The 26828-nt window shown below is 39.7% G+C and overlaps 1 protein-coding gene across 1 annotated transcript in view; it reads left to right on the forward strand.

The window, feature by feature from the left end:
- The first annotated feature begins 11661 nt into the window (after nucleotides 1–11661).
- Nucleotides 11662–26828, forward strand: part of Swap70 (switching B cell complex subunit SWAP70) — a 70597-nt gene continuing 55430 nt past the window's right edge. The window contains exon 1 of the mRNA XM_076846867.1: nucleotides 11662–11810. Coding sequence (XP_076702982.1) covers nucleotides 11712–11810 — 99 coding nt within the window. The 5' untranslated portion in view covers nucleotides 11662–11711. The remainder of the gene's footprint in view (nucleotides 11811–26828) is intronic.

Below are 26828 nucleotides of genomic sequence, written 5' to 3' on the forward strand. Positions count from 1 at the left end.
GGATCCAGGGGTGCTCTACCACTGAGCTACATCCCCAGCCTTTTTCACTATTTTATTTTGAGACAGGGTCTTGCTAAATTGCCCAGGCTGGCTTCAAACTTGTGATCCTTGGGCTGGGATTGTAGCTTAGTGGTAGAGTGCTCATTTAGCACATGCAAGGCCCTGGGTTCGATCCTCAGCACCACATAAAAATAAATAAATAAAATAAAGGTATTGTGTCCAACTACTTTTAAAAAAATAAGTGTTTTTTTTTTTAAAAAAAAACAAACTTGGGGCTGGGGATATAGCTCAGTTGGTAGAGTGCTTGCCTTGCATGCACAGGGCCCCAGGTTCAATCTCCAACATCACCAAAAAAAAAAAAAAAAAAAACCAAACTTGTGATCCTCCTCCCTTAACTTCCTAGGTTACTGTGTGTGCGCCATTGTATCTGGCTTCAACTTGAATTTTGAGAGGAACATTTCAAATCATAGCAAAAGGACTGGGATATGGCTCAGTTGGTAGAGTGCTTGCCTCATATGCACAAGGCCCTAGGTTCAATCCCCAGCACCACAAAAAGAAAAAAAAAAATCAAATCTCAGCAAAAGAAAAGTGTATTTAAAGGGAACTGTGAGTAAATCAGTTATGTAAAATAGAAGACACTGTACTAAGAACAGGAGAAACTGAATAATTCTGATGTCAGTATAATACCCAGGTAAATAGAAGGTCCAATGATCTTTTACAAGAAAGAAAACTGATTCTGCAGACACAATGTTTTCTTTCTACTTTACTAGGCAGATTAATGGTTAACTGATGAAAGAAATGGGGAAAGATGGACATGTGGGGAAGAGGGGGAAGCTACTCTGAAGGCCTCCTGGATAGTTCTGGAATGATGACTCAGCAGCATCCACATGGCATGGACTCCTCAGTTCACTATCAGAAGGGACAGGGCCTCTACCAAACTGTAAATCCACAGTGGGCTGGGGTGGGACCAGAGTGGGGTTAGGGTGGGGATGGGGTGCAGAGACTGTGTAGTTCATTCTGGATTCCTAGTGCTTGACACAAAGCCTGATACAGAAAAGAAGCTCAATATATATTTCTGGAGGGAAGTAAGGAAGACATGGATCAAGAAAGAGAGTAAAAAATGGCGGGGGTGGGGATGTATTTGATGTGTTCCCCTGATGGAGAGGATGAGATGGAGAGTGACAACCTCCTCTCTACTACCCTCTTCCTCATGTTCTTGGACAGAGTCAGAGACTTGAGGTGTTCTGTCCTTGAGAGCCAATAAAGGTGCAGAGGGAATGGAAATATTCAACTTGAAGCTGAACTGGACCTTGGATGTCAGTATTTCCTCTGTCCTGCTTAGGTCCTAGTAATTGCCCAGAATTTCCATGGTGATCAGTAATAGGTTTCCATGAGATTCAAACCATGGATTCCCCCATTAGAAAAAGGTGTTGGAAAAGAGGGAATTATAGGCACACCCCCTAATAGGAGTTCAGAAGGGCTTGCTTCAGAGTTACTTCCAACTCTCTCCTGTTTCCCTTCTCCAAGTTAAAGGAGCTGACCAGAGTAGGGACAATTTGAGCTTTCTTGAACACTCCCAGGTCAATTCGGCTGAAGTTTCATCCATTAATTCACATGCATAGGTGAACACTCATGGATGGTTAAGGAGAAGCATTGGTCATTCAAATCTGAATATGGTTTGCTTTAATTTATATTGCTTTCCTATACTTAGGCAAAGAGCAGGGTTTTGTTTTGTTTTGTTTTTTGGTTGTTGGTGCTGTTGCTGTTTTGCAGTGCTGGAGATCAAACCCAGGGCCTTGTGCATGCTAGGTGCACAAGGTGCAGAAGGAATGGAAATATTCCACTTGAAGCTAAACTGGACCTTGGACCTTGCTCTACTACTGAGCTACACTCCAACCCTGAGAAGAGAAGTTTTGATGGGGACTATGGAGGGGAAGGATCAAGAATTGACTTAGCACAAAAGGCTCTCTGAAAGGAGAGTGGGGCTAACAGGGACTAGGGATTGGGGAAATTTTGGACCTCTGGGGCTGCACTTCCCTAGTCTCTTTCTTTTTTTGCCCTCTTATGATACTAGGGATCAAATCCAGAGCCTCCTACTTACTGGACAAGTGCTTTAACCACTGCAGTACAACCCTAGCCCCATGAATTTGTATTTTTCTTCTGCTTCTTGCCAACTTTGGTATCGTATCTAAGAAAATATTGCCAAATTTAATATTATGAAGCTTTTGCCCTATGTTTTCTTCTAAGAGTTTCTTTAGTTGTAGGTCTTACTTTTGGGTCTTTGGTTTATTTTGAAATTTTTTTTTCTGGTGCTGGGGATCAAATCCAGGTCCTTGAGCATGCTAAGCAAGCATTCTGCAGCTGAGCTTTGCCCTCAGCTCCATTTGAGTTAATTTTTATGTATGATGTTAAATAAGAGTCCAGCTTCATTCTTTTACCTGTGTATATCCAGTTTTCCCATCACCATTTGTTAAAAAGACTGTCTATCTTATTGGATAGTCTTGACACCCAAGTAAAAAAATCATTTGACTACATAAATGAAAGTTTATTTTTAAATTTTCTATTCCACTGATCTGTATATCTATTTTGATTATGTTAGCTCTATAGTTGTTTTGAAATTAGGAAATGTGAAGTCTCCAGCTTCGGTCTTCTTTTTTTGAGATATTCTGGCTATTCAGGGTCTTTTGAGGTTCCGTATATATTTTAGAACAGGTTTTTCCATTTCTGCAAACAATGCCATTACGATTCTGATAGAGAGGGCATTAAATCTATGAATTGCTTAGGTAGTATGCACATCTTAACAATATTAAGTTTTCCAACCCACGAACACATGACTTTCCATTTATGTCGTCATTAATTTCTTTCAGCAATGTTTTGTAGTTTTCACGATAGAAACATTTCACTTTCTTGGGTAAATTAATTTAATTCCCAAGTATTTTATTCTTTTAAATGCTATTATAAATGTAATTGGTTTCATAATTTCCTTTTTGAATTATTTTGGAGTGTATAAAAAATGTAACTGTTTTTTGGATTTGACTTTGTATTTTGCAACTTTGCTAAATTCGTTTATTGGCTCCAACAGTATTTGTGTGTGTGTGTTTAGGGTTTTCTACATATAAGAACATATATCTATGAGTAGAGATAATTTTACTTCTTCCTTTCCTATTTGGATGTCTTATATTTTTATTTTTCTTACCTGATTGCTCTGGCTAGGAATTCTTGTACTACATTATATACAAGCAGCAAGAATGTACAGAATCTTAGTCAAAACTCTCCTACATTTTTTCTTCTCCTTCATCTTTTATGTGAATTTTTTTTTTTACTTCCACACTTCTGCACATGGAACCCCTTCTTGGTGGAATTTCCTTCCTACCTCTCTACAGTCATCTGTGAATTTTTACTAATTTTCAAAACTCAACCTTCATTTCTGATAAGCCTCTGCTGACTCTAGCTTTTTTTTTATTTTTTTGCCTGTGTGTGTGTGGTGGTGGTGGGGCTACGGGGAAGGACCTGGGGCACTCTATCACTGAGTTACATCTCCAGTCTTTTTTTGTGCTTTTTTTTTTTTTTTTTTTTTGAGATATGGTCTTGCTGTGTTGCTGAGTCTGACCTTAAACAGGTGATCCTCCTGCCTCAGCCTCCTAAGTTGCTGGGATGACAGGGGTCTTCTGCTGTGTCCCACTGACCCTACTCTTCCTGCCATCCTCAGTGGGTTGGGTTAACATGGATTTTCATGCATTCAGTGTGGCAGATCTGGCATTTTCCCAAGGAAAATTGTTAAATTGGGATTTTGTATAGAATGCTGGGCTCAGCCTGATCTCTAACTAATGATGTCTGAGAGTGCTTTCAGTTAGCACTGTCACACAGTTCTTGTCACTAAAAGATCAGATTTAACTGCTTTTGCACCTCAAGCAAACTAGAGAGGCCTTTGTCCTTGTTGGCACCAGAACTCTATTATTATTGTTCTCTCCTTTTTCTTGTTTGTCACCGTCACCCCTCCCATTTGGATGGGCTATGTGATTATGACCTGCTTTCACAGCTGTTATTATCTTATTCTTTCCTCATAATAACCCCCTGAGGCAGACAGGGATGTTGTTTTGGTCAGCTGAGTAGCTGCAATCTCAACTGGCTCTGTGGATATGATGCAGGCTTGCCTCCCCAAGCTTCTGCTTAAATCCCTAGACTGGCTTGTGAACCTTCCCGTGGAGCCAGAGGTTTTCTTGCCTCCCTGGGGTTTAATGGCAATAATGAAGATGCTATCAGCTGTTGCTGAGCTAGTGGCCAGGGGCCGGATACCACTCCCACATCTGCCAACTACAGTCATAGAAGTTCAGCATTTCTGTTTCCTGCTGCCAGATTGTTCCCACTGATTACAGTGGTACTCCGGGCCTTTGGGGGGAGATAAGAGCTCTGCAGAGCTAACAACAGGGTTGGTGCTCCTGGCTAATTGGACTTTGTTGGTAATGGCTCCAGTTTCTCCTCTCATCTCAGTGTTCTCCTCAGCACTTGCCATATTCCAGCCACACTGGTCTTCTCTTGGGTTTCTTGACTAAACCGTTCCTTTTTCAGGTTGTTCTATCGGAAAGCCTTGTTCCCCATTTTTTGCCCAGTTAACTGCAACTCATCCTTTGCGATTCAGATTCCTTGTCAATTTTTCCTCCTTCTCCTCCTCTTCCTTCTTCTTTTCCTCCTTCTTCTTCTCCTTCTTCTAGTATTGGAGATTTAACCTTGGGGCACTTTACCACTGAGTCATATCCCTAGCCCTTTAATTTTTTCTTTCTTTTCTTTTCTTTTTTTTTTTTTTTTGAGACAGGGTCTCGTTAAATTGCTTAGGGCCTCACTAAACTGCTGAGGCTGGCCTTGAACTTGTGATCCTTCAGCTTCAGCCTCCCAAATTGATGGGTATATAGGCTTGCACCACCGCAACTGGCTAGATTCCTTCTTTGAACTCTTTCCTGTTCTCAACAGATCAGCATGTTTATCTGTATACACTTTTTAAAACCCCTACTTTGTAGTACTTAGCAGGAAAAGACTGGATGGTCTGGGGTACAATCCTAGGGGAAGGAATACCATTTATTTGTGACACATTACCAGCTAGTCCTGAATAAAAGATAGTCTCAAAGAACACAGTCCATGCAGCCAAAACTAGCTTAAAAATATTTTAAAGCTGGGTATAGTTATGCATTCTGTAGTCCTGCCTACTCAGGGGTCTGAGGGAAGAGTATTATTTGAACCTAGAAGTTCAAGGCCAGCCTGGGTGACACAGCAAGACCTTGTCTAAAACACACACACACACACACACACACACACACACACATATAAATAAATAAAGGTATGTGTCTATCTACAACTAAAATAAATAAAATAAAATAAAATGGGCTGGGGATGTGGCTGAGTGGTTAAAGACTCCTGCATTCAATTCCTGGTACCAAAAAAAAAAAAAAAAATCTGTTTGCAAATAAATTTCTCAGTCTGCTTCTTTCTCATGTAAAGTTGATTTTCTGAGCCCTCTTTTCACTTTGAACTCTTTTCTCTTCAGTTCAAGTTGCTGGTGCTTTTACCAATACAAGTCTCTTAAAAATATTGTGGGTTTTCTATTCACAGTATTAAGGTTTACTCTACCAGACAAAAGCCATGCCTTAAAGTCTCAAAGATAATCCCCTTTCTTTCTTGGACTTGGAATCAAGAAATAATGCTCTTAAAATTATTGGAGTCTTTTTGTCAAGTTGGGAGTATCTATGAATGGAACAGCAGCCACCTTGTGGATTATCCACCAACAGGTCCCACCCATCCTAGCCACCATAAGTCAGATTTTTTTCATAGAACTGGCTTGAAGTACAGGATCTCATATAAATTAGGGTCAGGTATGAATAAGGCACCTCGATGTAGAGGACTGTAAATTAAACAGATAAGAATATTCTTCAATTTTACAGCTATTCTCTGAGTTAAGAGAACACCTGATATTATTTTTACCTAGAGACCATACTTTACTTGAAATGTGCTGGATTTAATCTCTACTGTTAAGTCATTTCCTGCTGTGAGAGTTTTTTGCTGGGAGAGTCTAGGGATTGGAATCAGCTTTATTCCAATCTTGGTTTATTTATACTCCCTCTAAATTATGCTTAAAAATTAAATAATTCTTTCTCTTCTTCCTCTTCCTTCTTTTTGTGCTACTAGGACTGAATCCAGGGGTGTTATGCCACTGAATTATATTCTCAGCCCTTTCTATTTTATTTTCTTCTTCTTCTTTTTTTTTTTTTATGGTGCTGATGATTGAACGTGAGGTCTTGTGCATGCTAGGCAAGTGCTCTACCACTAAGCCATGTCTCTAGCCTACCCTCTCCTTTTTTATCTTTTATTTTGAAACAAGTTTTCCCTAAATTGCTGAGGCCAGTCTTGAACTTGAAATCCTCCTCAGCCTCCCTAGCAGCTGGGATTACAGGCATGCACCACTATGCCTGGTTTCTTCTTTCTTCTTCTTCTTTTTTTTTTTTTTTTTGTGGTACTGAGGATTGAACCCAAGGGTGCTTTACTACTGAGTTCTATATATCCCTAGTCCTTTTTTAATTTTTTTTATTGTTGTAGGTGGACAACATACCTTTATTTGTTTAGTTTTTTTTATGCAATGCTAAGGATTGAACCCAGTGCCTCACACATGCTAGGCAAGCACTCTGCCACTGCGTTTCAGTCACAGCCCATATCCCTAGTCCTTTAAAAAAATTTTTTTTTTTAAAGAGAGAGAGAGAGAGAGAGAGAGAGAGAGAGAGACGGGGGTGAGGGAGGGAGAGAGAACTTTTTAATATTTATTTTTTGGTTTTCAGCAGACACAACATCTTTATTTTATTTTATGTGGTGCTGAGGATCGAACCCAGTGACCCGCGCATGCCAGGCAAGCGCGTTACGGCTTGAGCCACATCCCCAGCCCCTTTTTAAAAATTTTTGAGTCTAGTTCTTGGTAAGTTTCTTAGGGCCTAGCTAAATTTCTGAGATTGGCCTTGAACTTGCCATCCTCCTGCCTCAGTTTCCCAAGTCACTTTCATTACAGGTGTGCAACACCATGCCTGTTTTCTTCTTTTTTAAAGATCTGATTTTATTTATTTGTATTGTTGTTGTTGTTGTTATTATTATTATTATTATTCTGGGGATTGAACCCTGGGGCACTTTACCACTGAACTACATCCCCAAATCTTTTTACTTTTTATTTTGAGACAGGGTTTTGCCAAGTTGCTTAGGGCCTTGCCAGATTGCTGAGGCTGGCCTCAAACTTGCAGTTGTCTCAGCCTCCTGAGTTGCTGGGATTACTAATTGTTACTTTTGAAAATTCTTATTTTTGAAGCTCTGAGAGAGGACAGTCTACATCTCAGCAACCTGTTCCTGGTGTTTTTCTTTAGCTTCCTTCATTCTCTTGGCCCAAAATTTGGCATTTACTACAGTCTTATTCTTGTTTTTCTTTTCCTTTTCTTTTTTGGTGCTGGGGATTGAACCCAGGGCCTTGGGCTATGCAAGACAAGCACTCTACCAATTGAGCTATACCCCAAGCCCCTCAGGATACTGTTTCTTCAGAGCATTTGTATTGCAGGACATGTGGAGTAACAAGATGCTGAATCTTTGGTACTTTTTTCTTTTTTTAGGTACCGGGAATTGAACTCTTGGGCACTGGGCCACTGATCCCCATCCCAGCCCTATTTTGTATTTTTTTAGAGGCAAGTCTCACTGAACTGCTAAGCACCTCGCCATTGCTGAGGCTGTCTTTGCTCCTGTCTCAGTCTTCCGGGCCGCTGGGATTACAGGCATGTGCCACTGCACGTGGCTGAAACAGTCCTTTATGTTTTTTATTTTGAGACAGGGTCTTGCTAAATTTCTTAGGGCCTCCCTAAATTGCTGAGGCTGGTTTTGAAAGTTGCTGGGATTATAGTTGTGCACCACTGTGGCAGGAACAAAATATCTTGAATGCAGATTCTCTAGCACCAGCACAGTTTCACATAATGATCACAGAAAATATGAGATAATGCTTATTATTAATTATTATCTGTAATATCTTTAATTAATTAATTAATTATTTAATGTGGTGCTGAGGATCGAACCCAGGGCCTTGCACGTGCCTGGCGAGCACTCTACCGCTGAGCCACAACCTCAGCCCCATGTTTATTATTTTTTAAGATGCTCATTTTAGATTAATTGGTGACACAGCAAAACAAAACCAATATAATCTGTTAGATTCAAAAACTCTGGGAGCTGGGGTTGTGGCTCAGTAGTACAGTGCTTGCCTGGCACGTGTGAGGCACTGGGTTCAAATCTCAGCAGCACATATAAATAAATGAGTAAAATAAAGGTTCATCAACATCTAAAAAAAATTTAGAAAAAAAAGCTTTGCTCTTTCCATGATATCAAACTGCTTTAAAATTTTTTTGGGCTGGGCATGGTGGCATCTGCCTGTAATCTCAGCGGCTTGGAAGGGTGAGACAGGAGGATCGAAAGTTCAAAGCCAATCTCAGCAATGGTGAGGCACCAGACAACTCAGTGAGACCCTGTCTCTAAATAAAATACAAAAAAGAACTGGGGAGGTGGATCAATGGTTGAGTGCCCCTGAGTTCAATCCCTGGTGCCAAAAAAAAATTTTTTTTTGTTTGGATTTTTAAATACAGGGATTATGGAAAAAGTAGTTCGGAAGTCCCTGTGATTAAAAAAGGTTTTGAAATACATTTAGTGCTTTCTGACACAGAGAGAAGAAGGAGTGTCATCTAGTGGTTAAGCTGAACTTTGAGAAGTAGGAGGATTTCTTTTTTTTCACTACCTGGGGTAAATTGAGTTAGCATGAAGAAATGAGAAGTTAAAATAGGTGTTTTTTGCTGACTGGTAGACTTTGGCTGGAGTTGGAGAAGAAAAGAAGAGACACCAGAGCTGGCAGGCCAAGAACTGTCCTGACCTGATGAAGTAGGATAGTATCTCCAGGGTTGTCACAGTGAGGGGCTGACTGTCTCTTTGCTTGCCCCTTCTCTTCTATTGGGCCATCTTTTTCTCTGCTCCCTTTGACCTTAAACTCATTGACACATTTCACATTTCCTTCTTTTTCTGCTCTTTTCAAATCCTCTTTTCTTATAATAATCTTTTCCTTTTTTTTACAATACAGTATATATGTGTGTATTAAGGAACTTTGTTTTATTTATTTATTTATTTATTTTTGGTATGGGGGATTGAACCAAGGGGAACTTTATCACTGAGCTACATCCCCAGTCTTTTTTATTTTTTATTTTGATACAAGATTTTACTACATCACTTAGGCTGGCTAGGAACTTGCAATTTCCTACCTCAGCCTCCCAAATCTCTTGGGTTACAGATGTGTGCCACTGAACCTGGCGGCATTAAGGAATTTTGTTTGTTTGTGGTGCAGGGGATTGAACCCAGGACCTTGTGCATGCAAGGCAAGCACTCTACCAACTGAGCTATATTCCCAGCCCAGCATTAAGGAATTTTAAAAAGAGAAAATCACATCTCTTTTTAAAAACTCCTGGCAGTTTTTCTTCTTTCCATATTGCTCAGATTTGTTTACTGGAGAGGAGGCAGTGTTTTTGGTAAGTAAATCAGATAGGAGTCACTGGCAATAATTATTCTAGGATGCTAGCATGGGGAGTAACCTCAAATGTCTGATACAACCTGCTTATTTTATATGTGGAGAATCTAAGAGAATCAAAGAGCTGAAGTGACTATTGTTAACAGGTATGAATTGAATGGCTACATTCATAAGGACACTCTCCTAGGTTTGAATGTTCTTTTAAGTGGCCATCCCATTCAGATTAGTAAAATGGGTGGCGTGATTTGCTGTGGTCCTCCCAGATTTCCTACTAGGCAAGCACAGAAACACCAGAAAGAGCATTACACCAGTCAAACCCTTCCTAAGATGTGAATTGACTGTCAACAGCTGGGAGTTAGCAAGAAAATGTTGCCTGACCCATTAAATTTTTTCTTTTTGCTTATACATGACAGTAGACTGTATTTTGACATACATACATGGAATATAACTTCCCATTCTTGTGATTGTACATGATGGGGAGTTACACTGTTGTGTATTTATATATGAACATAGAAAAGTTATGTCCGATTCATTCTACTGTCTTTTGCATTCCCATCCGCCCTTCTTTCTCCCCATGCCCTCCCCAATCTGGTGAACCTCTACTCCCCCCCTCCCCATTGTGATTCAGCATCCAGGTATCAGAGAGAACATTTGGCCTTTGGTTTTTGAGGCTTATTTTACTTAGCACAACAGCCTCCAGTTCCATCCACTTACTGGCTAATGCCATAATTCAATTCTTCTTCATGGCTGAGTAATATTTGTGTATATGTATCACATTTTCTTTATCCATTCATCTGTTGAAAGGCACCTAGGTTGGTTCCATAGTTTAACTATTGTGAATTGAGCTGCTAAGAACATTGATGTGTGGCCACATCATTATAGTATGCTGATTTTACGTCCTTTGGGTATATGCCTAGGAGTGGATAACTGGGTCAAATGGTGGTTCCATTCTAGGTTTTCAGAGGAATCTCCTTACTGCTTTCAAGAGCGGTTGCATAAATTTGCAGTTCCACCAGCCATATATGAGTGTATGTTTTTTCCTACATTGTTGTCAAGATTTATTGTTACTTGTATTCTTGATAATTGCCATTTTGACTGGAGTGAGATGAAATCTCAGTGTAGTTTTAATTTACATTTCTCTAATTGCTAGTGGTGTTGCACATTTTTTCACATATTTGTTGACCATTTATATTTCTTCTGCAAAGTGTTCAGATCCTTTGCCCATTTATTGATTGGGTTTTTTCTCTCTCTTTTTTTTTTTTTTGGTGTTGATTTTTTTATATATCCTGGGGGCTTAATGCTCTATATGAGGTGTAGGTAGTAAAGAGTTTCTCTCATTTTGTAGGCTCTCTCTTCATGTTCTTGATTGTTTCCTATGTTGTGAAGAAGCTTTTTAGTTTGATAAAATCCCATTTATTGATTTTTTAAATTTTACTTCTTGTGCTTTAGGAACCTTGTCAGGATACATTTGGACCTATTTTTTCTTCTAGTAGGGGCAGTGACCCGTTGACTTCTTAACCCACCTTAAAACCCATCTATACGGTTCCCAGAGCCCACTACAGGGTAGACATCAATATGCAATTGCAAAATAATAAGAATGAACCAACTTCCATTAGAGGACCTTCCCTGCTTCCCCTCCTCTTCTGTATCCTTCCTAATTTTGGACGCAGCTAGCATTTGAGGCTCTGTCGGAGGCCTTTTGGGGCCTTGTTTGACCTCCCCAGACAGTGACACCATCCTGGGCAGGACCAGGGCTCCCCTTTTCGGTGCGGGACACACGCCGGGCTGGATAGGCTGCTCACTCATCTCAGCTCTCCAATTTTTCCTCCGGGTGGGCGCATTGTTTTGCGGGGTATGAAAGCACTGAAAATGGCCTAAACTGTCCTGGGAACCAACTACAGAGATTCCGGAGGGTGTTTACTGTCCAACTCCCATCGGGGCGGGTGAGCAGACGTGCCCGCCTGGCAGCCCAGCCCCAGGCAGTCGGCTGAGTGGGCGGGGCCGGCGGGGCCGGGGGGCGGGGCCTGCTGCGGTCAGGTGACCCTGGGCGGGCGGCTGCGGCGGAGGGGCGGCAGAGTGGTTGAGGGGCCGACGCGCAGGCGGGGAGGTGTGGGGCAGTTAGGGCAGTAGGGCAGCAGCCATGGGGGGCTTGAAGGACGAGCTGCTTAAGGCCATCTGGCACGCCTTCACCGCGCTGGACTTGGACCACAGCGGCAAAGTTTCCAAATCCCAGCTCAAGGTGGGCGTCCTCGCCACCTCCGGGGTGGAAGCGGGACCCGGCGGGCGGCCACGGCTAGGAGGGGCGGGCCGGGTGCGACCGAGAGGCCTCTGCGTGGCGGCGTGGGCCGAGACCGGGATTTGGCTTTTTCTGCTTCCTTTTCGCCTTCGGGGAGAGCCGTCGGGCTGGTGTGTTAGTTCCCATGGGGCTCCCTGGGAGGGGCGAGTCCGATTCCCTGTTGGGCGAGGGACTCGGAAAGTTCCGGACTCTGAGATGGTGGTGGGTAGGGTCCTTTAGACGACTTACCCAGAGTTTCCACCTTACTTGGCAAAAGGACGGGACTTGCCCAGGGTCGCAGGGCAGGGCCCTCTGCAACCCACTCGGGCGGTCCTCCAAACGACCAGCTGCACCTGCGCCGCCAGGGCAGTTCAGGGAGGGGGAAAACGCCCCAGAGCCTAGCCTCCACTGGTCGTCTTTGGGAGGCTTGGGCGGTGAGGCAAGCTTTCTAACTTGTGAAGACCTCCCCACCCAGCGTCCTCAGACCTGGAACTAGCCGAGAGGGTGTGTTCTGACCCTCAGGGGGGACTTTGTTCCGGGTGGGGAGTACTGATTCTTTCTGGCACCTTGCAAAAGCTGTGGCTTTTGCCCTCGTTTTTTGTGGCTGCCAAAGACCTCCTCACTAAGAGTGTAAGGTATACATAAAGGGATACTTGTAAATTGAGTAACCCCAAGCAAGGAAAGTGGCACTCAGCCAGGAGAAATTGGCAGCTTCTTCAAAGTGTAAAATATGGAAACAGACAAGAAGATCCATTCACTGGCATTTTCAAATATACACATTTTGGATCTGAATGAGTAGTTAGCCTGTTCTGAGAATAAATTTCGGAAGATTGGGTTTGCTTTGTATATTTTGTGCAGTGATCAGGAAGTTCTTTTGAGTAGTGGCTTTTTATGCCAGTAGGACTTAGCATTCTCCCTTGTCTTCCTTTTGCCAGCCTCTCTTTTACTCATTCATCGAATCATGGTTTGCAGCTCAAACACATGTTTTTTATTTTATTTTTTAAAAAACATTAGCACACAGTGAAATTGACTTTTTTGGTGTACAGCTCTATATTTTAACACGTGTAAAGATTGAATCCTATCACTATTACAACCAGATTTCATAGTTACATCATTAGTTCTCATGTTGCCCCACCCCCACCCCAACAGCTGGTAACCACTGGTCTGTTTTAGTTGCTATAGTTTTGTCTTTTCTATTGGATCCTACAATATGTAACTTTTGGAATGGGCCTCCTTTGCTCATTATGTCTTACCTTGTTATCGCTAAGTAACATTCCATTGTATGGATGTACCACTGTTTACCTGTTCACCCTCCAAGATTTGTGTTATTTGCAGTTTTTGGTGATTATGAATAGAGTTGCCCTTTACTTTTTACGGTTTTTATGTTTACAACCACTATATTTAAAGTGGATTTGTTTTAGATAGTATGTTGCCGGGTCTTGTTTTTCATCCATTCTGACAACTGTCTTTTAATTGGTATATTTAGATTATTTCCACTTAATGTGATTATTGATGTAGGGCTACCATCTTGTTATTTGGTTTGTTTTTTTCCGTTTCTCTTTACCTTATATTATTTTATTATTCCTTTTTAAAAAATATTTTTAGTCATGAATGGACACAATAACTTTTATTTTATTTATTTGTTTTTATGTCGTGCTGAGGATTGAACCTAATGTTTCACACATGCTAGGCACATACTCTACCACTGAGCTACAACTCCAGCCCCTATTATTCCATTTTAATGCTGAGTTTTTAATTAATCTTTGTTTAGTTTTTTTGTGGTTGCTGTAGAAGTTAACAACATACTTACCTAAAGTTTCATAATCTTTTCAGAATTCATAAAACCACTTTAAGAGGAATGTAGGAACTATATCACCATATATTTTGCTTTACACTCCCTGCTTTGTTATAATTGTCATGTTTATTAATTTACATACATTGAAAACCATCAATGTTAAGTTTTTTGTTTTTTTGGGTTTTTTTTTGCTTTCTATCAGCATTTCTATTTAAAGATCTTAAGAGAATAGTTTATTCTTTTTTTCCCAGATCACCCCTCAGGTTTATAGTATGATAGTTGAAGCTTCTGAGATGTTTAGTGATTTGTCCAAAGTCACCGTTTTAAGTAGTTGTTAAGTGGGGAGCCAAGATTTTTACACTTTGGGTCAGTGTTTTCTTTCTTTCTTTTCCAATTTATGACATTAGGGATGGGGTTGTAGCTCAGTGGTAGAACGCTTACCTCATGGAGTTTGATCCTCAGCACCACATAAAAAGTGAATAAATAAATAAAAATAAAGGACACAAATGTCCATCTTCTTGGAAGAAATTCAAGCTGCTGCCAATTGATGACATAAATGTTCTATTATTTTTGTTGTATTACATTTAAAATTGTCTTTTTTGCTGTTTATAGAAACAGTGCTTAGGGGATTCTTTTTTCCTTTCCTTTTTTGGTACTGGGGATTGAACCCATGGGTGCTTAACCACTGAGCTACATCTCCAACCCTTTTTTAAAAATATTTATTTTTGAGTTTTAGGTTGACACAATATTTTTATATTTATGTGGTGCTGAGGCTCAAATTCAATGCCTCATGCATACTAGCCGAGTACTCTACCATGGAGCTACAACCCTAGCCCCCATTTCTAGCCCTTTTTAAAAAAATATTTTGAGATGGTGTCTCAAATTATGTAGAGCCTTGCTAGATTGCTGAGGCTGGCTTCGAACGTGGCAGTCCTCCTGCCTCAGTCTCCCCAGTCATCATGCAACACCACACCCGATCCCAGATGATTTTTTAAAATACCATTTATTCTATTTATTCAGTTGTATGTGGTGCTGAGGATCAAACCCAGGGTCTCACATGTGCTAGGCAAGCATTCTACTGCTGAGCTATAGCCCCAGCCCCCCAGGGGATTCTTGACAGCAGGCTTGGGAGGAAGTATAAAAACCCCCCAGTTCATAGCTTTCAATCACAAGGTGGTGTTAACACATCTGTGCAGTTGTATTTTCTGTCTCCCTTGTCTACATAAGAGAATTTGAGATTAATGATTAATTCATTCATGTTCATCTTGCAAATGTTTGTGGAATTGAAAATATTTTAAAATTTGTGTAAGTTTCAGCTCCTCCTCCTCCTCCTCCTCCTCCTCTTCCTTCGGTACTGAGAATTAAACCCAGGGTGCTCTACCCTAGAGCTATATCCCCTGTCCTTTTACATTTTTATTTTGAGACAGGGTTTTGCCAAGTTCCTTAGGCTGACTTTGATTTTGCAGTTCCCTTCCTTTAGCCTTCTGAGTATTCTTTTTGGTGTTTAACTCTGAAGCTTGATGTTTCATTAACTAGGAGTGGAGTTTTTGCCTTGATTTGTTGATTCATTCATACAATAATCTTTGTGAGTGTTACTGGGGATTGAACCCAGGGGTACTCTACCACTGAACTACATCCCTAGCCCTTTCTTTTTTCATTTTGAGACAGGATCTCCCTAAATTGCCTAAGCTGTCCTTCAACATGCAATCCTCCAGCCTTAGCTTCCTGCATAGCTGGGGTTACAGCTTCCAGAATAGCTCTGGATTAATGTCATCAAGCCTGGCATTATTAACCTAATTTGATTGATAGATGCCAACTCATTATTTTATTGTCATATTGATTTGGTATTATTCTGTTTGGCAGGCTTGGAATACAGAAGGCCACTAAACTTAAGTGATTAAGTTTTTTACAGTTGTATAGAGATCTTGAAGTAGTTGTCAGTAGGCTAACCGTGGGGAATGAAACCTCTAGAAGCACATTCTGTATTTGCATTTAAATTTGTATTTGTGAATGTTCCTTTCTAGAACAAACTGTATAGGTTGTGTTATTCATTTTGAATGCAACCCTATTATTATATCTGATAACTGAAAGGAGATTGAAAACTACTGAGATTGAAACTTTTTTCAAAAAATATTTATTTTTTAGTTATAATTGAACACAATACCTTTATTTTATTTATTTACCTCACATTATTAGGTAAGCATTGAGCTACATACCCAGTCCCCCAGCCTTTTATATTTTTATTTTGAGATAGGATCTGGCTGAGTTGTCCAGGCTGGCCCTGAACTTGAGATCCTCTTGTGTCAGCCTCCTGAGTAGGTGGGATTGCAAGTGTGTACCACTGCACCCAACTATACATTTTTAATATTTTTTTTTTTATGGAGGGACAGATGTTGTTCCTTTTAGGTTATGATATAATTCCGCAACGGTCATAATGGGAATAGGTATAGGTTATATTATTTGAAGTAGAGGCAATAATTATTTTTTCTGCTCTTTAAAAATTATCTTCATATTATTTAGTACTTCAGTGATATTGCTGAGAGTAAATCTCCAATGTTACTTAGAAATACATGCAATTCCATGAAGATAGAATAATGAAAGTTATTATTTAAACAAATATATATTTAAAAGGAACTTTTTGAACAGTTCATATATACACATGATTTAAAATTCAAAACATTCAAAAGGGCATTTACAAAAGTGGAAAGTAAGTTTCTCCTAATCCTTAGTTACACTAGTCCCTGCCCTTGGGGGGTAAATATTATTTTCATTTTCTTATATTCCTTCCAGAGATCAGAATGTGCCTTAAAGTTAATTCTCTTATAGTTAGTGTTTTCATCTTAAATATGGCAAACTCTAGTGATATTTTTGCAACTTATAACTTTACTTTGCAATTGTGGTTGGAATGTGAATTACATGTCAGGGCTGGAAGTGTCTTGAAATAAACTTATTGGCTCTGCATTTTTATCCTGGTTTTAGAAACAGCTTTTTTTTAAAAATTGTACCTTTCTGGTGTTAAAAGGCTTACAACTAGTGAGGATCTAAATGGAAACAATTTTTAGAGGAACAATGTGGGTTGTTTAAGGCTTTATTATTTTCTTTTTTTTTAAATTAAAAAAATTTTTTTTTAGTTGTGGACAAACACAATACCTTTATTTTATTTATTTGTCTTTATGTGGTGCTGAGGATCGAACCCAGGGCCTCACACATGCAAGGCAAATGGGCTACCAACTGAGCTACAACCCCAGCCCTATATTATTTTCTTAATGATAGTTTTTCAATAAAATCTTTTTTTTTTTTTGACAGAATGCCTTCACTTTTTTTAAAAAATTTATTTATTTATTTTTGTTTTGTTTTTTTTAATGTGGTGCTAAGGAACAAACCCAGTGCTTCACACATGTTAGGCAAGCACTCTGCCACTAAGCCACAGCTCCAGCCCCTCAACTAAATCGGTTTTTTAAATATTTTTTTTTTTTTAGTTGTTGTTGGACCTTTATTTACTTATATGCAGTGCTGAGAATTGAACTCAGTGCCTCACACATGCTAGGCAAGTGCTCTTCCAATGAGCCATAACTCCAATCCTCAATTAAATCTTTTTTATTCATTATCTTGTAATTGGCTTGCATATCTTTGAATAATATCTTGTATTTTGTTCCCATGGTGGCATTTTGCCTTAAAAGTTTTAACCTTGCTAGTTACAAAAGTAGTTGAGTGAGGCCAGTAGTCAGCTAAAAATATAAGGGAAGTAAATTGTAAAAAGGGCTTTTATTGTGTGGAACACAATGTACAAAGACGTGGTTAATTCTTATGAATTTGGCATGTACAGTTTTTTCTCTAATCTTTTGTGTTATGTTTCTGTTAACCTCTGTGGTAAAAGTTGTTTCTGTTTAGGAATAAGAAAATCTTATTTAAAAAATGGGTTAGACAAGTGTGGTGGCACATGATTGTAATTCTAGTGACTTGGGAGACTGAGGCAGGAGGATTGCAAGGTGAAGGGCAGCCTGGGCAAATTTAGTGATACCCTGTCTTAAAATAAAAAGGGTTAGGAGGCTGGGGATGTAGCCCAGTGGTGAAGTGTCCCTGAGTTCAACTCCAGCACTAAAACAAAAAATGGGGTCAGGGGATCAGAGTGATGAGTAAACTAACAAAATCTTTGTAAATATTTTTCACATTTTACCCAAAGTATGCAGCCCATCAGGCATTTAAAAATCTTAAAAATGGTGATATTTCTGTTTTCTGTTTCTTGCTAGCTAGAAGCTTTTCAGTGAGATAACTTGGAAAATTTTGGGTTTATTTTGGAAATATATGTAAATTTGTGTCTTATTAAAGATAACATGTAGACCATGAAGCACTTTTTTTGGTGTTGGCCCTTTATCTCTCTCTCTCTCTCTCTCTCTCTTTTTTTTTTTTGGTACCAGGGATTGAACTCAGGGGCACTTGACCACTGAGCCACATCCCAGGCCTATTTTGAATTTTATTTAGAGACATGGTCTCACTGAGTTGCTTAGTGCCTCACTTTTTGCAGAGGCTGGCTTTGAACTTGCAATAATCCTGTCTCAGCCTCCTGAGTCTCTGGGATTACAGGTCTTCGCCTTCATGCCTGGCTGGCCCTTCATCTTAATAGCTAATGCATTTCTTCTTTCTTTCTTTCTTTTTTAAACAAGGCACATCCCAAGCCCTTTTTTATTTTTTGAGACAGGATCTTGCTAAGATGCCTAGGGGCTTGCTAAATTGCTGAGGCTGGTCTTGAAATTTTTTTTTAGTTGTTGTTAGACCTTTATTTACTTACAGTCTCCCCTGAGCCTCTGGGATTACAGATGTGTGCCACTGTGCCCGGTTAGCCAGTGCATTTCTGATCTTATGATCCAGATCTCTAAATTTCTCTGATTCCCTCTTTGTATTTCCTTTGGGTTTGACCATAGTCAGAGGTACAGGTAATGGACCTAGAGATGGGAGAGGCTTTGGGTGGCTTTTTCCCACTTGCTGCATTTGCCATCGCTAATTATGTATTTCTCATTCCCTCCTAGTGTTATGGATTTACAGGACCTTTCTGCCATCAGTGATAATTAGCAGATCAAAACTCAACAGAGAACTTCTATTTGTCTTCTCACTCCCTCTTTTGCATGTCTGTGTTCCCTCTCTTCCCACAGCCTGAGCATAGGGTAGCCCTTTGCCTCAGCTTCCTTTACCTTCCCCAAGGCTTGCATTTCATAAGATAAAGGACTTTCTTCTCTACCTTCTGCCTTATTTTCTTCTTCTCTTCTCGCATCCGAGTTCCTATTTTTTAATTTTTATTTTTTTTGAAACAGGGACTTGTTATGTTGCCCAGGTTGTCTTTGAACTCCTGGGCTCTATCGGTCCTCCTGCCTCCTGCCTCCTGTCTCCTGTCTCAGCCTCCTGAATAGCTAGGATTATAGGCATGTGCCACAGTTTTGCATTCCTCTTTTTACTCCTAATCTTTGTGTACTTGAAACTGCATTTCTCAGCAATTGAGGGAAAAGTGTTTCAGAGGAAATCTGCATATACTTGAATTTCATTTAAGGGGATATTGTGATTAAGAAGTAGATTTCTGTAATATTAAAAAAAACTATTTTTTTTCATCTTTAGTCTTTTCTATGCCTTGTGTAATCCTTGATTCTTTAAGAAAAGTTTGTTTTACAGTATGTAATTTGGACCAGAAGAGTGGTATGTATGAGCATGGTGTACCAGCCAGAAGTGACACTCGTTATAAAAGTTGTTCTGGGCATAGGGACAATGCTGAGTGATATTACACTTCACTGAAAAGGCAGCTTTAGGAGGAGGGGACACTATCTGCTTTCCAGGAAGCACATCCCCATCTTCTTTCTGTTGATAGGGTAATGGATTCTCAGCCAGATAGCTGATATAGTGGAGTTGAGAGCTGGAGCTGGTGGGTAGCTGACTCAGGTCTCATTGATGATCTGAGAAATGCTGTTTGGTAACAGGACAATAGACTGTTAATAGATTGGATTAGATTGGAATTCTGAGGTCCTTTACCTGGGTGACTTTGGGAAACTTTCTTTCTTGTATTTTAATATTAAGTGCTCTGGTGTGTACCTATCATACCATCTTACTAAGGAGGCCAAGGCAGGAGGATTGCAAATTCAAGGGCAGTCTGGGCAATTTAGTGAGACTCTGTCTCAAAATTGAAAAAATAAATAAAGAAGGGATGGGGATGTAGCTTAGTGGTAGAGTGCCCCTGTTTGTTCAATCTCCAGTACCACCACCAAAAAAGCTTATCTATTAAATGGGATTGGTAAGACATACAGAAGTTCTCCTCTTATCCTTGGTTCTGAACTGTGGTCCAAAAATATCAAATGGAAGATTCCAGAAATAATTCATAAGGTTTATATTTATTTAATTATTTTTAATACTGGGGATTGAACCAAGGGACACTTAACCACTGAACCACATTCCCATCCCTTTAAAAATTTCTTAATTTTTTTAAATATTTATTTTTTAGTTTTTTTTAGGTGGACACAATATCTGTATTTTTTATTTTTATGTGGTGCTGAGGATTGAACCCAGTGCCCTGCGCATGCGAGGTGAGCGTGCTACCGCTTAGGCCACATCCCCAGCCCAAAAAAATTTCTTAAATTTTAGTAAAAATTTTTAATTTTAATTTTGCTAAATTGCTTATGGCCTCTCTAAGTTGCTGGGACTGGCTTTGAACTTGTGATTCTCCTCCTCAACTTCCTCAGTCTCCTGAGACGCTGAGATTACAGGCATGTGCCATCACACACAGCCATAAATTTTAAATAACTTTTATTATAGTATGTTGTTAAAATGCCTAATTTATTTTAAATTTTATAATTTTTTTTTTAAGGAAAAGATATATACAGGGTTTGGTACCATCCGCAGTTTCAGGCATTCTCTTGGGGGAGTCTTGGAACATATCCCAGTGGATAAGGTGGGGGCCATACTGTATAACAGTGGATAAGCTTGCATGGATAGAATGCACAACTTTAATGTGTGACAAGAGAAATTATATTTACTTATTTCTTACCAAAATTGATGTTGAAGAAAATTGATCCATGAAATGGCGTATGTTTATCACTCTGTTAGTCACTCTGGGAAGGAAAAAATGTGCAGCAGTATCTTTTACAGAGAGCTTCCTCAGTAGATAGAGAAGTTGTCATTGGCTGGGGCTGTATTAGATCCAGAAAGAGGGAAAACTAAAAAAAGGAGGTACAAGACTAAGAGATTTTATAGTTTTATTGTTAAGGGAATGGTGATACTAAAGTTGGAATCAGGGAGGCACACCTGTTTTGGGGAAAAAAAGTGAGTTATCCTTTGGTTTTGGATGTGAGGCAGATTTAGAATGGAAATCTCTAGTATTGGTTAGTGTGTAAACCAGTGCTTGTTTCAGAGGTCAAGATCAGAAAGAGATAGGAGAGTCATTAGAATGCAGATGACTTAAAGTTTTCAGAATAAAAAACACTTTCTAAGAAGAAAGAAAGAATTCAGACCTAAAAACTAGGTTTCAGGAAATGTTCATGGATTGGGAAGGGGAAAGGAGTAGGATGTAATATCCCATAAAGGCACTTTTGAAGAATTTTTTGTTGTTGTTAACATGGCATCTTTGAAGAATGTCATAGCACCAAAAATATCTTAAGAGGATGGACATGGTGGCAGACACCTGTAATCCCAGCAGATTGGGAGGATGAGGCAGTAGGATTGCAAGTTCAAAGCCAGCTTCAGCAATTTAGCGAGACCCTGTCTCAAAATAAAGAATAAAAAATAAAAAGGGCTGGTGAATTGGCTCAGGAGTTAAGCACCCTTGGGTTCAATTCCTGGTACTTAAAAAAAAAAAAAATAGTCCAAGAGGACTGGGTGAACTAGACTACCAAGTGCCAGAAACCTGAGAGAATGACTTGGCTAGAAGGTGTGTGTCCCAGCTTGGCTTCTCTAGGAAATGGATGCTGAGACAGTGTTAGGAGTAAAAAAATGTCATTGGGAAAAAACTCCTGTGGATATGGGAGAATAAGCAGGATTGGGAAAAGCAGCTGTCAAACCATACTGCAGTTCTTGGCAATACCAGGAGCTCTGGTGCAGACTGCCTGTTAGGGGAATAGCATGTTGGGGATAAGTGATGCTCAACCGTTTGCTGCTGACTCTGAAGGTAGCTCAAGGCTGTCATCTATCTATCATTTTAGCTGGGCAGCAATTCCTTTCCTTTCTTTTTTTCTTTTTAAAATTTTTTAACGGGCTGGGGATGTGGCTCAAGTGGTAGCGTGCTCGCCTGGCATGCGTGCGGCCCGGGTTCGATCCTCAGCACCACATACAAACAAAGATGTTGTGTCCGCCGAAAACTAAAAAATAAATATCAAAAAAAAATTTTTTAAAAGATAATCTATTTGTTAATATTTGACACAAATTCAATTAGAAACAACAAAAACTACTGGTCAAACAAAACAAATCTGCAGGCTCAGTTTTATAGCTTGTCTTAGGCAAATGGGTCATTTTCAACTTCTTTTCTAAAAGTTAATTTTCATTTAGTTATGTATTTAGATATGAGTAAGGTATTTTTCCAATTTTTTAAAAGTGCTTAAGTTAAACTAGAGGGAGATGTATTGGAGATGAATCATTTTAGAGCAATGATTGCTACTTATGGTGGAAGCAGTTATGCTAGATTGTTGGGGGAAGGCCAAAAATAAAATTATTTTCTCACAGAAAATATGTTCAAGACTGTCTTAGGGTCACTGTCCCATAGATGGAAATGTATTGTGGCTTCTCTGTCCAAAAGGATAGCCACTAGCTGTGTGTGAATATTGAGTACTTGAAATGTGGCTAGTATAATGAATCAATTTTTTTTTTCGTATTTGGGAATTCCCTCTCTCTTTTTCTCTCTCTTTTTTTAGAGCTTTATGGATATACATGGTAGTTGGGTTCATCCCAATAAATTCATAGGTGCATAGAAATTGATTTCAGATAATGATTCGCTTCCCCTTGATTTCTAGCGTGATTTGAGTATTGAAGCTCTTATCCTTTTATTTAATATATATATTTTTAGTTGTAGTTGGACACAATGCCTTTATTTTACTTATTTATTTTTATGTGAGGCTGAGGATTAAACCCAGGGCCTCACACGTGCTAAAGGAGCGCTCTACTGCTGAGCCACAACCCCCACCCGGAGCTTTTATCCTTTTTTTGTTTATGTATTTTTTTGGGGGGTGGGTACTGGGGATTGAATTTAGGGGTGCTTAACCACTGAGCTACACCCTTAGCCCCCTTTTATTTTTTGAGACAGGGTCTTGCTAAGTTGCCTAGGGTCTCTCTAAGTTGTTGAGGCTGGTATTGAACTTGTGATCCTCCTGCCTCAGCTCCCCAAATTATGGGATTATAGGCATGTGCCACCATGCTGGAACCTGTATCTTTCTTAAAAAGAAACTAAAATTTTATGTGATTAAATTTACCAGTATTTTCTGTTCAGTTCTGAAGAGGACAAGTTGATGGTGTCTAAAATGATTTAATTAAAGTGATTCAGTGGTGGCATATGCCTGTAATCCCAATGGCTTGGGAAGCTAAGGCAAGAGGATCTTGAGTTCACAGCCAGCCTCAGCAAAAGAGAGGTGCTAAGCAACTCACTGAGACCCTGTCTCTAAATAAAATACAAAATGGGGCTGGAGATGTGGCTCAGTGGTCGAGTACCCATGAGTTCAATCCCCAGTACCAAAAAAAAAAAAAAAAAAGGTTCAGTTAGAATGTAATCCAGTTCAGTGGCATATACTCCATGGACAACATCAAAACAGATGGTTTTGGATGAGATACCCTACCTTAATCTGTCTGTAAATATCATGTTTCTACTGAGTCCTCCTTAAACCCATGCTCTATGTTATTTAGGATAAAGAAGAAAAAGAGTAGGTAGAGTTTCTTTCCTCACCAAACTGCATTTAGGTATTTGAGATACCACTAGTGTAAGAAACAGAATTAAATGCTGAGTTTATTGGGCCAGGTGGGTTAGTGAAGTTTTCCTTGAGGTTATGAGAATCACTTAATCCTGAAGGATATGACTAGGCAGAAGGGCATCACTGTGGAGCAGACAGAGTTCTAGTCCCTGACCCTGGTCTTTTTTATCTGTGAGGTAAGGAGATAGGAGTAGGATATTTTCTAAGATGGTTCTCATTAAAGAATTATGGTTTTACTATTGAACAAATTTTTAGAAAGAACTGATTTAGCGTTTATTGAAAGCCTTAAGGATACTGTACAGGATGCTAGGGGCTGTGAGCATGCAATGATGGCTTAGTCTTAGGGATTTGACTCTTGCGTGTGGAAGTACAACACAAGAGGTACAGATGGTTTGGGAAACAGAGTAGGGAGAGACCCTTTTGGTTTTGAGTGGTGAAGGATTCAGAGTGAGAAGGCATGTATGTGAGGCGGAAATGGAGCCCTTGCTCAGGACCCCGCAGAGGAAGTGGCATGGTACAGGGTTTGCTTGGGGTTTAATGAGGAAGCTTGTTTGACTAGATTTGTACTGTTGGTGCAGAGGGGAAGGAAAAACTAAAGGATAGAAAGGTAAAGGGAGCTGGCATGTGGATTGACTTAAACATGAAGCTCAAATACTTTCTTAGCTTCTACTTCTATAGGCTTTTGATGACTTTAGGTGAGGAGATAACATGATGTAAGCAGCACATGAATATTTATTTGTTAATTGTCTAGGATGATAATTGATTAACATTCAGGGATTGAGATAGGGCTGTGTAACAGTGACTGAGATTTTTGAGGATGAGTAGAGTAAATGTAATTTAAGAGGAAGCAAGCAAAATGTAAGCAGTGACAAGCAGTTCTAAAGGATGTTGTCAGGAAGGTGGGAAATGACTCCATGTGGAAAGGGGTAGGAGTTCTAGTAGACAATGCTCCTACTGCTGGGCATAGCAGTGGTAGGAAATTGGTCATTCTGGCTCATTGTTAGGAATAATTTTCTGGTAATTTGCCATTAGCTTCAAATTTTGTAGGACTTTTTGTATTTTAAAAAAAGGTTGTCCGTTATGAATTGTAAACATAATTCTACAGAATTGTGTTAGTTCAGATAAGTGTGTTGGAATAGAGATCCCCACACCCATTTTTTCAGTGTTAAATCTTGCCCATTACACACATCCTGTACAGGGAAACGATGTGACTGGGGGGCACATTTCAAAGAACCTTTTAAAATCTCGACATCTTTGGGAGGTAGGAGGGTGAACATTAAGCTCATGTGTGTTAAAACACTATTTAGTCATTTACTATCCTTGATTTCATTTTCATGAGAGCAGGGCAAAATGCTTAAAAAGGGTAAATGGCAAACCACTGAACAACAGCAGACCACAGTAGGAGGGCTCATGTAGCCAGTTAGTCATCTCTTGTCAGCGGAGGCCCTGCAAGGGCAACACTAGACTGCCATTGAAGGAATGGGAGAGATGAGTTTCTGGCGTGGATATGGATCTTTATTGTGTAACAATAGTTTATTCTTCAAATCAGGGGAATGAGCAAAATTGCTTAGAAATCATGTGGGTGCTGGAAGAATGGCCTTTGGAAGAACAGGCATTTAAAGTGGGATAAGTTCAGCTTTTTAAAGAAACTTGCAAACAACAGACACTAGTATGGCAATATGTAAATCAATGGATGTGTAACTGATGTGATTCTGCAATCTGTATACGGGGTAAAAATGGGAGTTCATATCCCACTTGAATCAAAGTGTGAAATATGATATATCAAGAACTATGTAATGTTTTGAACAACCAACAATAAAAATTAATAAAAATAAATAAATTTTAAAAAAAAGAAACTTGCAAACACCCTGATTACAGTGATTTAGTGGTAGTCCTTTTACAAATTAAGAACTCATAGATCTCTTTCTTTCTGATTGCTTTTGTCTTGATCTGTTTTTCTGGCTTCCTCATTTGGGGAAAGGGCTATTGCCAGAGGCTGGTGTTGGGAGTCAAGGGCTCCCAGAGAAAAAAAGGGTGTGGTATTCTATAGATTTTTAGGCGTGAGTAGTTCTTTTTTTTTTTTTTTTTTGGCTGGGTGGGGTGGGGGTGGTTTACTGGGGATTGAACTCAGGGGCACTGGACCCACGGAGCCACATTCCTAGCTCCATTTTGTATTTTATTTAGAGACAGGGTCTCATTGAGTTGCTTAGCACCTTGCTTTTGCTGAGTCTGGCTTTGAAATCGTGATCCTCCTGCCTTAGCCTCCCAAGCCGCTGGATTACAGGCATGTCCAAGCCGCTGGATTACAGGCATGTACCACCTTGCCCAATGTGCGTGTAGTTCTTTAACATAGGATTTAACTTGGCTCTGCTGAAGAGTACCAGTCATCTTTTGGGGTGCTGGGAAAGCAACGGATGGAACTGGGGTAGCCCCAGCCCCTCCAGCAATTTGGACATAATGTGCTTGCCTATTCAGAGTCATGTTTGTATGGGTTGGGGCTGTTTTTCCAGAGAACTAAGGTAGTACAGCATGGAAAGGATACCAGAGTGAGAAAATTGCATCTAATCCCAGTTTTACAACTCATAAACTCTGATGGTGTGAGTCTACTCTAAAAAGCACAGGTTGCAGGTATAAGCTTATGGAACTTATTCATTTAAATTCTGGCCATCAAAATTTTGGTTTCTTTGTACTTAGGTTTAAAGAGATTATGTCTAGGCTTATAAATATCTGGTAAAAAGTTTTAAAGATAACACACTAATTTTGTTTCTCTTTTTATCTCATTCAATTTGTTATTTTGTTTAAAGACTACTTCCTTTTTTTAGGCCTACTGATAAAAGCTATAACAAAGCTGGACTACTCATCTTAATTATAGTGCTCTGCATTTCTCCTGAATTGAGTTTGGGTTGACAGTTAAAGGTTGAGCTTTTTTTCCTCCAAATTTTGGACATAAGCCCAACTCCTCATTTTATAGTGAGCATATAGAGCATATGTGGTGGTCCATAGTTGTGCCAGGACAGGATTTCAGGTCTTTTCCTCTAGGTTGTGCTTGTTATTATATGTGCTGCCTCCCTACAGATTGCAAGTAAATGTGATTAAAAAAATTATAACTGAATTCAGCCATCCTTTATTTAGCAAGAATACTGTTGAATTGCCCAGTGCAGTGCCCAGTGTCTAGAGTTCAAATCTGAATCTTCTTTAGTAGGATCATTGAATCAAATTAATCATCTCCAGCTACAGAGAGCCTAGCTATTGACTTTGGGT

The sequence above is a fragment of the Callospermophilus lateralis genome, chromosome 2 (assembly GCF_048772815.1).
Source record: "Callospermophilus lateralis isolate mCalLat2 chromosome 2, mCalLat2.hap1, whole genome shotgun sequence".
Lineage (NCBI taxonomy): Eukaryota > Metazoa > Chordata > Mammalia > Rodentia > Sciuridae > Callospermophilus > Callospermophilus lateralis.